The sequence below is a fragment of the Dermacentor andersoni genome, chromosome 7 (assembly GCF_023375885.2).
Source record: "Dermacentor andersoni chromosome 7, qqDerAnde1_hic_scaffold, whole genome shotgun sequence".
Taxonomy (NCBI): domain Eukaryota; kingdom Metazoa; phylum Arthropoda; class Arachnida; order Ixodida; family Ixodidae; genus Dermacentor; species Dermacentor andersoni.
Window position 1 is genome coordinate 122,612,670 of NC_092820.1, and position 13,850 is coordinate 122,626,519.

At 44.4% G+C, this 13,850-nt stretch overlaps 1 protein-coding gene across 1 annotated transcript; it reads right to left on the reverse strand.

Moving 5' to 3' along the window:
• Positions 1 to 1,797: 1,797 nt before the first annotated feature.
• On the reverse strand, positions 1,798 to 13,613 carry LOC126534920 (ergosterol biosynthetic protein 28 homolog). Its single transcript, XM_050182126.3, has 4 exons — positions 13,292 to 13,613; positions 12,218 to 12,317; positions 5,631 to 5,749; positions 1,798 to 5,177 (listed from the first exon to the last, which is right to left on the reverse strand). Exons 1-4 carry the CDS (start codon positions 13,428 to 13,430, stop codon positions 5,035 to 5,037), a joined length of 501 nt encoding a protein of 166 aa, XP_050038083.2. The 5' UTR covers positions 13,431 to 13,613; the 3' UTR covers positions 1,798 to 5,034.
• Positions 13,614 to 13,850: the final 237 nt, after the last annotated feature.

The following is a 13,850-nucleotide window of genomic DNA, read 5'->3' on the forward strand; positions in this document are numbered from 1 at the left end:
GTGTGTAGGCATTTGTTCTTTGATTGGTTGTGGAAACTACTTCTCTACTACCGAATATGTGTTTGCGGAAAAAAAAAAGAAGAAGAACCGAAGGCGCACTACGGTGATTGCAAAGCAAGCAGACGGCTCAAGGTTTCTAGTTTTGTTCGCCTGTATTTATTAAAGCACGCGAGTACACTTCGTGTAAAAGTTGGTACATTAAGGTTCGTGATAATCCGACATGGGCAAAAAAGGTTTAAACTAAATTGCTCGTGCTAACACTGATGATGATTATGAGTGAATACCGTGTTGAAATTGGGCGGTTGCACGTGCGCCCAAAACGTATTGGTTCCACCACATTAATTTCGGCATATGCTATTAAAGTTCATGTGTAACGTTAAAGACCCTAAATGCTTTAATTCCACGTCCTTGATGGCTGTAGCCATCAAGGACGTGGAATTGTAGTAATCAAGGACGTGGAATACATCATTCTGAAAACAGCAATTTTCATTCGACATCGCTTTGGTTCGTTACCGGTTGCGCCATCAACATTCCAAAAGTATCATACTTAGTTTACTGCGGTAATGTTTGCCCGTTCATCACTGTCTTTGAACCCCAAGGCTTCGTGGAGACTGAGCCCATTCTTTATCTATTTATGGGCGTATATTTTGACATTTCAACGACATCTCCGCATTTGTCTCCGCAATATATATTTTGCGTGCTATGGTATGCCGAGAGATCATATTCTTGGGCAATTGTGAACCTTCTTAAATGACTTCGCCTTCTTACCCATCACGCCGCCTGCCCCATAGCCTGAACAAAAAAATTAAGTGCACTGCCCCTCGAGTTACCGTAGAATATTCCCTGCTTCATCTCGATCTTCGCTACGCTGTAGTTTTCCTTTGTTCTATTTTCCGTCTCTATCCGTAATGAGGCCTGCATACTTACCGGCCAGTTTTCTCGTTATTTTTCGTCTCTGAGAAAGCGAGAGTTCACGTATTTTGTCTATACAAATACATTCTTGCCACCCACCGTGCTGTCTCTTGTACGTATCCTTTCGTAAGTTAGAATTCACTTACTATTCCTAACCTATAGAAAGATGTCCATTCCATATGTCTCCATGCACTACACATTTGTTTTTTTCATAGGCTTTTTATAACGCTAATGTACGGACTGATATTTGGTTTCCTTCAAGCCCTGACACGATCACCGACCTTAAACATATAGCACATTTCCGAATGCCAATTCCCAGCAATCATTAACCCTTTCCACAGTCCATCTGACTATACTCCGTAATGCTATACCCCGATAATGTTATCTGTTTTATTACAGCTGCGTTCCTCTTACCTGTTGCTTCAGCAAGTGCACCTTCGTGAGTTGTCGCCGCAGGTGCGGACGCCATGTTCGCGCCACAAAAACACGCGAGATTCCGAAACCATGGCGTGAGCGCCGCGCAGCGTGTGGGCTATAACTCCCACACCATTGTAGCTCGACTTTGTAGTTCACCATTGCAGTTCACCGTTGTAGCTCGACCGAATTCGTCGAAATTTTGCACGAAGTATCGCATTTCGCAACTTTGGGAATACTTTTGTCCCCGACTGGTACTACACCGAGCGGTTTCTCGCGAACAACGCAGACCCATGACTTATAGACGCACGAAAGCTTCGTGGAAACTATTTCGCTTGCGAGATAACCTGTCGTATACAGATTCGCACAAGTGTACACAGACGTGCGCTTGCGTGCAAATCATATCCTCTATTCGTAATTTATGTTCGAGTTCAAGCAGAATTTTTCTTTTTTTTTTTTTTGGGGGGGGGGGGGGGGGGGGGCTAGTTGGCGCATGTTACTGAAGCACGAAAGCGCCAAACAGACGACACAAGAGACAAGGACGAGCGCTTTCCGTGTCTCTTCTTGTGTCGTCTGTTTGGCGCTTCAGTCCTTCAGTAACATGTGTTCGAGTTCTATTTTTAAAAATGCTGCTCGCAATGGTGATATACAAATCGTGCATTTATTGTCTCTTGAGCACCCCAAAGACAGACGACGTACTCGTAGAAGTGCCTTTATTGTGAGGAATGTTTATTATTATTCTTTTTTTTTATTAACGCGAAAGCCTTAAGTGGCTCGTTGCAATGACTCATGCCCGAAAAGAGCGGCGTTTAATCCAACGAGACAAAAATATCATCATCGGGAATGGCTCATACTCCCGTAAGCAAGCAAAGGTGCAATAGCTGAATGTGAATGGAGAGATGAAAGAAAGAAAGAAAGGAAAACGGAAAGAAAGAGAACAAAAGAACCTTTAGGCAGTGCACTGGGTGCTCGCATGTGTCGTTGAGGAGGTCGACCTATACGGTTCGTTATGTCGCCTTCCCGTGTTACAGGAGTGTAACATGCTGCCGAACGTTTCTTTTTTTTTTTTCGAAAGTTTGCCCACGGCATAATTCGGCGGCAGTATATATAGGTTGCATTAGGATGTATAAATGTACCGTATGAGGAAAAATTTCACTTTGAGGGAACTTTACTTCCATGTTTGACACGTCACATGATTAGACAAAAGGTCGTCAGGGTTTCGAGACGAATACAGGTTCAGAATGAAAAAAAGAAGAAAGGAGTCCAATGTGCAGGTTATCGCATTTAATTCTGAACGGTAACCGACGCCGATGTATTTAATATAGAGAAAAGATAGTTTTAGTATCGTTATTACCCTTCCCGAAATGCCGCGTCGCTGGAGAAGAGTACGGACGGTAGTAACAACGCTGGTAGTGACGTCATTGTGTGCTTTGTCCAACCAGAAGGCGTTACAATGTTACATATGTGTTTTCCGACAAAGAAAAAAATAAGAGAGGACTGCTAGTTAACTACTACGTCACTGGCAGTGCTTTGGACAAGCAGTCACAAGCAGAGTGTAGTAGGTCATTGCACTAATAGATTTAATTGTGTCATATCTGGTTATACTGTGCTCCACAAGATGACATCTACCAACGCGTCTGCTCGCGTCTACGTCACCGCTAATCCGAAATGGCGTAAGTGTTAATACGTTACACATACAGAACAATACTAATTTCTCGCACCTTCTAGGTTCACCCCATAATTTGTCTGCATTTTGATTAAACATTCGGCTCTGTGGAACGTACAACCAAAGGTATAGTCTGAGGGGGGGCGATTACGACGGAGGCCCGTCTTACACAGGGCACACGCCGCCTTGATCGGGATACGCAGCTGACTAGATATGTAATCAATGAGCATGAATACTATCTATACATGGATAACTGGAAGTGTAGCTCAACAAACTGAACGACAGAAATCAACTGGTGGCATGCTTTGTTACACAACACGTGAAGTAGCCATACCTCAAGCTGGGATTGGTTCGGCGACCGCGCGTGCCCACCGTCAAGCAACCAATCACGTAACGGCGAGTACACGTCCGTCTTGGAAACTCGTATAGATATATAATAGAAGACATATGCGCGCTCTGCGAGAGAAAAACGGCCGGCTGGATTTTATTTCTTTTTTTCGTGTACTTTGCGACAGGAATAAACACTGATTGAGTTATTGGCGTTGGGAGGCCGAAAGTCCCATTTGGAAACCATGCTCTGAAAACCCCCTTACCGGGAAGTGATAATGTGATCGGCCGACTCTTTCCTGCGTAAACTTTATCGCGTCACCCTCCCTCTCCCCTGAGCATGGCCCTGACTTTACCGCAGGTACCTACATCGTCGGACGCGTACAAATAATCTCGATGCCACTGCATATATGAGGACAATATCTTTGGTAGAGCCTGGCACACGCACGCATACACATTTTGCGGCTCAATTCCAACCACACTCTTTTGACTAGATCGAAGGGAGATGTATCGCGCGCTCTCCGCGATTAACTGGGCGGTAACAACACGGCGGAAATCAATTGCGGTTGTTTGCGACGATACGCCCCCGGCAACCGCGCAAGGACCCAAATATTGCACCTTCGGGTCGTACTATACCAACGGCCGATCACGCGCGAGGGTGTCCTTAGCGCACCGCCTGACAGATGACGTGCATCCTGTCAGCGCGCTTCAAAAGTACGCGACGTGAAAAAAACGTGACTAGAGGTCGGGTACAACTTTAGAAGGCAGCGGCGTTGAAAGAACGCCAGGAAGCTAGAGAAGCACGAATATCAAACAAAACCATGTACCATCATTTCCACCACCTAGGAAGGAAACTAGGATTACGTCTTATTTCCCAAACCAACTTTCCGTGGAGCCATCCCCTTCGCCTTTTCTCTCTCAAAAAGTTCGTCCAACACGTAGCCCTGCTCGGCGGACTCGGCCCAGTGTGCTTGGGTCCCGGTAGGTTTTAGTCGACGGGCACTTGTTCACGGTACTCCGCCAACTGCTCTATGAACGTTTTCTCCAGAAATGTTTTCGCAACCTCGGTGGATTATGTTGCGACGCATACATTTTTCTTGTCTCCTTTGCAACGTGGAAGTACGGCGGGCTCACGTTTGCTGTCACACCCTTTCGTCTTCTTTCTTTTCTTTCTTTTTTGAAGAGTGCGCTGTGCGTATGCAGCTAGCGTGGCTGTGAAAGACACTAAAGCTTACCAGGAAGTGATAATGTGATCGGCCGACTCTTTCCCGCGTAAACGTTATCGCGTCACCCTCCCTCCCCGTTTTTCTTCCCTTCCTCCACGATTCCCACGGCTGTGGAACGATCGCAGCGCCAGATTTCCCCCTAGCAACCTTTGTAGGGAACTCTACGGTCGCACCCATTTCAACTGGCCGTGCACAGCAATTTGGGCACGCACTGAGAGTGACGTATCACCGGCAGTGTCGGACTAGGAATACGGCCGCCCCATACGTGCATAGACCTTATAATCACGGCGGCGACGATGACAAATATAACGACGACTCGCGCGGGCGGCCATTTTGCCCGCGTCGCAAATGGGCCTAACGGCAGCAGTCCGCCGCGCGTAGTTAACAGCCGTGCATATACATATGGGCGCTATGTCAATCGCGTGGGAAAGAGTTGAGGCGATATCTCGGGTAGCGCGAGGGTTCCCGCACGAAGGCGTAAGCCTCCAGTCACGACTGCCTGGTTTTCCTCTGCCTCCGCAGGTTGAACAGAGCCTGCCGCTCCGACAGCTGCTCGTTCTCCTCAACGTTGTCTTTCCGACGGGAGGCCAAGATAAACTTCGCGGCGACCAGCAGCCAGGCCATAGTGAGTGCTGAAAGAACACGAATGACAGAGAGAGAGAGACACAGAGAGAGGTTGACTTTCTGGCGTAAAATGTGATACGCCAGCACGTTATCATTTGACGCGTGTTCGTTATCGGTAGCAAGGTTGGATATTATATGATCCTACAGTCGCATGGGCGCGAGCGCACATGCTGACACACACACACACACACACACACACACACACTGGAAAATCATCGGTAATACGTGACCAGCAGGGCTGCTAAATAAACGATCTGGCAGCTGTGAAGCATTATTGCGCTGCATACTATTTCTCAAACTCGCAGAGGGCGCCTTTTATACGCCATTTAGCTCCGCTCGTTATTGTACGGGCTACATGTTTTTTTTTATCATTCTCACATCATCATCACGATCGAGTCCAGCAACAAAAACAAGGCGGAATAAGTCACTCAAATCAAAGTGTGCAACACGTCTGCACGTACCGCTCAAAAAGATGGGGAACCAGGTCGCTCCTCGCAGGGCTACGGATCGATGCACGAACAATTCGTTGCCGAAGTAGCCGAGGTAGAGCGCCAGAGCGCACACGGTCATGGAGAGGATACTGCGAGGGAGCAGGAGAACAGAATATCGGTATAGTACGAAGCACTAGACAACGGGTACGTACATACGTACGTACGTGTGTGCGTATGTATGTATGTATGTATGTATGTATGTATGTATGTATGTATTTTTATTTATTTATTTATTTATTTATTTATTTATTTAGTACATACTGCAGACCTTTTTCAGGGTCCAAGCAGGACAGGCATATGTTCTTAAAACTCAAAAGATACAGAACACAATGAAAAGAAATACACATAAAAATGAGGAGACAAATATTGCAAACTATTAAGATGTCATAACATGGTTCCAATCGGATATTGTCCGCGGAAAAAAGGAATATTTAAAACAGTCAGTTTTCGCAAAATACGGTGTTAATGAGTGAATGTGATGATGTCGGGTATGACGTGTGGTTAGAGGGGATATGTACTGTGAAGGATCCAAAGCAAACTTATGATTAAGTAAAGAATGAAGAAACTCAAGGCGATACTTTCCTCTTCGCGTTTCAAGTGTTTCAATATTGTTAGCCGCCATGAGGTCAGTGGGGGAGTCGGTGATTTTAAATTTGGAATAGATAAACCTAACAGCTTTTCTTTGAACCCTTTCTAATTTATCTATGTTAAGTTTAGTGAATGGGTCCCAAACAACCGAAGCATACTCGAGCTTTGGCCTGATGTAAGTGTTATACGTTAGAAGTTTTACGTGAGAAGGTGAATTTCTTAGTTTATGCCTCAGAAAACACAGCTTTTTAAATGCAGAGGAGCATATGTTATCTATATGTGAGTTCCAGGAAAGACGGCTTGTGATTGTTACACCTAGATATTTGTAGCTATTAACCTGCTTTAGTGTTGATGATCCGAGTGTATACACGTGGTTAATTGGGTTCTTTTTATGTGTTATTTGCATCGAAACTGTTTTTTCAGTGTTAAGAACCATGGAAAACTCGCTGCACCAATCAAGAACATTTCGAAGACACTGGTCAAGTTCGTTTTGATCGTTAGTACACGTAATTTGCCGGAAAATGACACAATCATCAGCAAACAAGCGAATATGAGTTCCTGGAGTAACCACATTAACAATATCATTTATGTAAATCTGAAAAAGCAAAGGCCCCAAGACGCTTCCTTGGGGCACCCCAGAGGTGACTGGGAGACAACTGGAGCTGCACCCATCGACTGAAACAAATTGCACTCTATTCGTGAGGTAATCTTGAATCCACGATATTAAAATGTCTGGAAGATTAATGTTTTTTAGTTTTTGAATCAGTTTTTCGTGGTGAACTTTATCAAATGCTTTGCTGAAATCCATAAATATGGTGTCTATTTGACCATTCATATCCAGTGTTTTAGCAAAGGTGTGTACTATTGTAACTAATTGTGTTATTGTAGAATAGCCCTTTCTAAACCCATGCTGAAAGTCGCTTAATATGGAGTGTTCTTCAAGAAATTTGTTAATATGTTTAGCAATAATATGTTCGAGCATTTTACAGCATGCGGAAGTTAAAGAAATAGGACGGTAATTTTGTAGTAATGTGCAGTCACCTTTTTTAAAGATGGGAACAACTCGAGCAGTCTTCCATTCAACCGGAAGTTTTGATGACAGCAGAGATTTTTTGAACAACACAAAAAGAAACTTCGCAATTATTTCGGCATAGCGTCGCAAAAATACATTGGGTAAATTATCAGGACCAGAAGAAGTTTTAGGTTTCAGTTCTAAAAGCAAAGCAAATACACCAGGGAGGCTAACAAAGTCAACCTCCGATACAGGAAAATTTGATGCGCTTTGTACAGTTTGTACACCTGCTTCAGAGAATACGCTGTGAAAAAAATAATTAAAATGGCGTGCAATGTCAATCGGATCAGTCAAAGTATCTCCCTCCGCTGTTATTTTTGAGATATGTTTCTTGCTGTCACTCAGGAAGTTCCAAAATTTACTTGGGTCATTTTTAACAAAACTGGGTAATGTTGTGTTAAAGTAGAAGTCTTTTGACTCACGAACCGCACGTTCAAGATTATTTTTAAGCGTTTCAATCTGACTTAACTGGTGGTTTTTTTTCTTAGATCTTTTAAGTTTTCGCTTCAGTTGAATAATCTTCCGCGTCATCCAAGGTGTGCGTTTGTGAACTTTTTTGCGTTTATTCGGAACGAAGGCATTTAGACAATATTGACACATTTCGTCGAATCGCTCCCACAGCTTGCAGACATCGTCATTATCATCGGAGCTCGATAAACAAGTTTCCATATGATCAATCACTGCGGCATCATCAGCCCTAGAATAATCCTTGAAACAACCAACGTGACTGGCTTTTTTGTTGTGGTAAGGGGACTTAACTAAATCTATCGATACGCTTACGAGGTGATGGTCTGAAATGCCTGTTTCGACCGATACAGTATGCATAGAATATTGACGGCTAGCAAAAACTAAGTCTAGTATAGAGGAAGATGAACCTTGTACACGAGTAGGTTGATTTACAATTTGAGCTAAATCATGAGTAAGCATGACATCAAACAGAACGTCTGCATTGCTCCCAGACTTAGCATCGCCTTGTAAGCGGTACCAGCAAACATCTGGCAGATTGAAGTCACCTATTAACAGTATTTTCTTATTTTGGAAATTAGACATGTGATGTTGTAGCTTAATAAGATAGTCGGGTGCGGCATCTGGTGGCCTGTAGCAACCATACAGGATGAAAGAATGACCCCAGCAAGAAATTTTTATGCAAAGGCATTCAAGGTCAGGAACATCATATACAAGGTCGCATTCTACAGAGTCTTTTAAGAGAATGGCTACGCCACCACCCCTTGAGGTCCTGTCCTTGCGAACAACTTTATAATGAGGAGGAAATACCAGGTCATCTGCTAAGTCCTCATGTAACCAAGTTTCCGTCAGGACTGATATGTGTGGGTCGAACTCCAGCAGTTTAAGTTCAAGCGAGTCTTTCTTGTTTGCAACGCTGCGTGCGTTAATGTTAACTATTCTCAAGCTTTTTATACTAGATTGGCCCGTGTTACTATGGCAAGACAGGCTATCTGTCTTAGTGAAGAAAGAAGCTGAGGTAAATGAACCACTCACTTTATCGGTGAGCGGTTTCGCAACTGCGTACAACTTCGCGTCACGGGCCGACTTGCGCCGATCCCGTCGTTTTTTTGAACCCTCACTTTATCATTTTTTTCGCAGTCCCAAACGTAAGGAATATTATTGATATATAACTTATCAAACACCAAGGAAACCCTTTCTTTTTTATCTCGGTTCGGCTTCGCGCTATCCCATAGTTTCTTTCTTAGTTCACGAACGTTCTTTGAAAAGTCTTCGCCAATTGAATAATCTTTTCCTTTTAGTTTCTTTCCGTTCTTGAGTATCACAGTTTTATGCCTACTGTCTAAAAGCTTTAAGATTACAGGACGTGTTTTGTCAATTGCCGGTTTACCTATCCTATGTATCCGCTCAATAGGGATAGGGTCGAGTCCTAAAATATCATGAAAAATATCTTTTTTAACGGTTTCTTCAAGCGATTCATTTGTTTCCTCTTCAGTTTCTGGGATGCCATATATGATCAGATTTGACCTCCTACTATAATTTTCAAGCTGCTCAAGCCTTGCTTCAAGCCTTTCAATCGTTGTACTCATACAACTAACCTGTTCTTGGCAGGACGTTACTCGGCTCTCAAGCCTGGACAGGGCATCTAATTTGTTCTCTATGTTCAGTAATCTGTTTTCTTTCATATCTTTTATGTCGACTGCAATATCATTAAGTTGTTGTAAAATTCGGGTCGTGTCAGGGCCTGGGTTCGATTCAATGTCTCCGGCTAACAATAATAATTTCCTCAGACACAATGTGAAAACCTGTAGCAAGCAACAAAGCCGAGGGCACGGCAGCACCAACAGGAATAGGTCACTAGAACGAAAACATTTTCCATACTTTTTGCTCACCTGCACAAGGAAGACAAACGGATTAGTGCTCCGCATTCTGTCGATGCCGCCATGCCCAGTGGTTGCAAAACGAGCATGAATCCCATTTATAGCTTGAGTGCACTGTGATGCCCCCTGCAGTCCAGGTTCCTGGCAATCAGAACGTGTTGCCGAAGAATGATGATACGGATGCCAAGATTCCAATGCTGGTGGGCGTATTTCTTGATCGATGTCTTGATGCGTTGAAAGATGGACATGCGCAGAGAGGTTCAGCACGCTGATGTCCGGGCAGCCAACGTTGAAACACCCAAGAAGGCCACACAGCTGCACAAGGAAGACAAACGGATTAGTGCTCCGCATTCTGTCGATGCTGCCATGCCCAGTGGTTGCAAAACGAGCATGAATCCCATTTATAGCTTGAGTGCACTGTGATGCCCCCTGCAGTCCAGGTTCCTGGCAATCAGAACGTGTTGCCGAAGAATGATGATACGGATGCCAAGATTCCAATGCTGGTGGGCGTATTTCTTGATCGATGTCTTGATGCGTTGAAAGATGGACATGCGCAGAGAGGTTCAGCACGCTGATGTCCGGGCAGCCAACGTTGAAACACCCAAGAAGGCCACACAGCTGCACAAGGAAGACAAACGGATTAGTGCTCCGCATTCTGTCGATGCTGCCATGCCCAGTGGTTGCAAAACGAGCATGAATCCCATTTATAGCTTGAGTGCACTGTGATGCCCCCTGCAGTCCAGGTTCCTGGCAATCAGAACGTGTTGCCGAAGAATGATGATACGGATGCCAAGATTCCAATGCTGGTGGGCGTATTTCTTGATCGATGTCTTGATGCGTTGAAAGATGGACATGCGCAGAGAGGTTCAGCACGCTGATGTCCGGGCAGCCAACGTTGAAACACCCAAGAAGGCCACACAGCTGCACAAGGAAGACAAACGGATTAGTGCTCCGCATTCTGTCGATGCTGCCATGCCCAGTGGTTGCAAAACGAGCATGAATCCCATTTATAGCTTGAGTGCACTGTGATGCCCCCTGCAGTCCAGGTTCCTGGCAATCAGAACGTGTTGCCGAAGAATGATGATACGGATGCCAAGATTCCAATGCTGGTGGGCGTATTTCTTGATCGATGTCTTGATGCGTTGAAAGATGGACATGCGCAGAGAGGTTCAGCACGCTGATGTCCGGGCAGCCAACGTTGAAACACCCAAGAAGGCCACACAGCTGCACAAGGAAGACAAACGGATTAGTGCTCCGCATTCTGTCGATGCTGCCATGCCCAGTGGTTGCAAAACGAGCATGAATCCCATTTATAGCTTGAGTGCACTGTGATGCCCCCTGCAGTCCAGGTTCCTGGCAATCAGAACGTGTTGCCGAAGAATGATGATACGGATGCCAAGATTCCAATGCTGGTGGGCGTATTTCTTGATCGATGTCTTGATGCGTTGAAAGATGGACATGCGCAGAGAGGTTCAGCACGCTGATGTCCGGGCAGCCAACGTTGAAACACCCAAGAAGGCCACACAGCTGCACAAGGAAGACAAACGGATTAGTGCTCCGCATTCTGTCGATGCTGCCATGCCCAGTGGTTGCAAAACGAGCATGAATCCCATTTATAGCTTGAGTGCACTGTGATGCCCCCTGCAGTCCAGGTTCCTGGCAATCAGAACGTGTTGCCGAAGAATGATGATACGGATGCCAAGATTCCAATGCTGGTGGGCGTATTTCTTGATCGATGTCTTGATGCGTTGAAAGATGGACATGCGCAGAGAGGTTCAGCACGCTGATGTCCGGGCAGCCAACGTTGAAACACCCAAGAAGGCCACACAGCTGCACAAGGAAGACAAACGGATTAGTGCTCCGCATTCTGTCGATGCTGCCATGCCCAGTGTATGTATGTATGTATGTATGTATGTATGTATGTATGTAGATAAAAGGAATAGAGAATGACCAGATTAACAAATTTGACCAATTCATCTGTATTTAGTGGCACAAGCCGCCACACATAGTCTACCCGTATTTTACATAGATTCGCTCTCTTGAAATGATTAAGCATTGCGGGCGAGGGAGGTTAACCCGCATGCTTCAGTTGTGGCGTCCCTTGGCGGTAATAGCTCTCACTGGCGAATCGAAAGACAACTCTGCTTTGAAGCAGATTTCTTTCAATATTTTTTTTTACCTCTTTACATTTCTTTCTTTTTACCCACTGCAGTAGCTTAGTGACATGTGGCCTGCCTTGTAAAGCTGTCTTGTTTTGTAGCTCTACCAACCAAATTAGTCTTTCCCTTGAGTTGCAATACCGTATTTGCTCAAGTTTAAGCATCCCCGATGCTGTGTTGACACACAGAAAGTGCAAAAGCGAGAATAAATGAAAAAAAAAAAAAGAGTGCATGTCAACGTTTTATTTACTGCGAATCTAACAGCCCAACTCTATGAATTTGGTCATCATGAGCGTTATGAAAAGCGAATAGGGGGCTGCTTAAGTTCGAGAAAATATGGTAATTGCGCCGCGCGTGCTGGAGAGCGCGCAAATATAAGTAAGGTGCACATACGGCGGCTTTTCGAGGAAAAAGCTGCAATGCATGAACACCAGGCCGTTGAATATCGACCAGAAGGCGAACGTTCTCTCCAATTCTGGACATCCTGGAAGGCCTGCAGGATATATATGAGACTTTGTGGATTACTCGTTCACAGTGCGAAACTTTGTCCAGTCCATGCGAAAAGTTAGACACCAAGACAAGAAAGAAAGAAAGAAAGAAAGAAAGAAAGAAAGATAGATAGATAGATAGATAGATAGATAGATAGATAGATAGATAGATAGATAGATAGATAGATAGATAGATAGATAGATGGATAGATGGATAGATAGATAGATAGATATATAGATAGATGAAAAAATATGTCGAATCACGGTAAGATAAATAAAACCGACCGAAGACGTACTTGAATAAGGTAGCACGATAACGGTCTGAATTTGTAAGAGCTCATGAATGCCGAAGCAGCCGAATGTCAGAATTTGCAAGCATTTGCTTATATATAACCATTTATTCATTCATTCGTTATTAATTTGTGTGCTTATTTGTTTGTCTGCTCGTTTCATTGCTTCCTTCTGGGAGCTTTCTCTTGGAGATTGCTCAGATAAGCAAACGCTATCACATTGTCGAAAGTCGTGTAAGCTGTTTGCAGGACACATGAAATTGAAATAACCTAGTTCTCTCGAACAGTGGCAGGAGAAAACAAGATTTTCGAATCAACACTATTAAGAAAAGAAACGGTTCCTTAGTCTGACCTGATTTCCATGCGCCGCGTTCTCTTCTTCAACCTCCTCGAACCATTAAACAGTCACAGTTCAAGAAGAAAAAAAAAAAAAGAAGAATCTACACAATGGCTCGAGAGCTACGCCGACATCAGTTCAATGACCTCAGCGTCAAGAGGAACGCGAAATTCCTGTAACTCCCACTTCACTGCGCACAGAAACAGCATTTAGGAGAAGCCAAACTCTGAACACCTTGCGGGGACGCATTTGAGCAAGGCACAAGGCGAAGTCAGTGTTCTTAAAAGAACAAATACGGCTTCATCCGAGTGTACGTGTTCCACAGAGAGCAAAAAAAATCAGGCAAGCTCACCGTTGGAGCAATTGAGCGTGATGAAGACCCTTTGCTGCAAGAAATTGTCGTCTCTGAGGCATCGAAAAGCGGTGGCAAAATTTGCGACCGACAACAACGCCAGCCAACCCCGCAGAGGATGCACAAGCCAATGCGTCATTTCGTCGACCTCTTAATTGTAGACTCCAGTTTGCGCCGGCCAGGTATGAATAAACAACGACAGGCTTTTTTTTAATGCACACAGCATTTGGTCTTGGTCTACAAGTGGCGTCTTTGCCGACACGCGCGGACAAATTACTCCAATCGTAGTCGTAAATAGCTGTTTCATCAGCGCCGCTCCATGGCCAGTTTAAAATTTTTACGTTCAATAAATTATATCTTGTAATCGTTGAATTTACTTTCTAATAAAAAAGTACTGAGTTAATAAAAAAAGAGCAGTTATTATTGTTTATAAATAGTGTCCAATACCCGACGCTTAAGACGTGTTTGTGGTTCCTGTAATCACTTCCGCCGTATTCAACCAGCAAAAGCGTAGCCTTTAAGATCAGCATTTTAAATTCAGAGAGCGTCACTATTTAAC

Coding starts and splice junctions, on each gene's coding strand:
- LOC126534920 (XM_050182126.3), bottom strand. CDS start 13,430: ATGACGCATTGGCTTGTGCATCCTCTGCGGGGTTGGCTGGCGTTGTTG. Junction 5,750..12,217: donor TTTTTCCTCGAAAAGCCGCC/GTATGTGCACCT, acceptor GCTCCCTCGCAG/TATCCTCTCCATGACCGTGT. Junction 5,178..5,630: donor GTTCCCCATCTTTTTGAGCG/GTACGTGCAGAC, acceptor GTGTTCTTTCAG/CACTCACTATGGCCTGGCTG.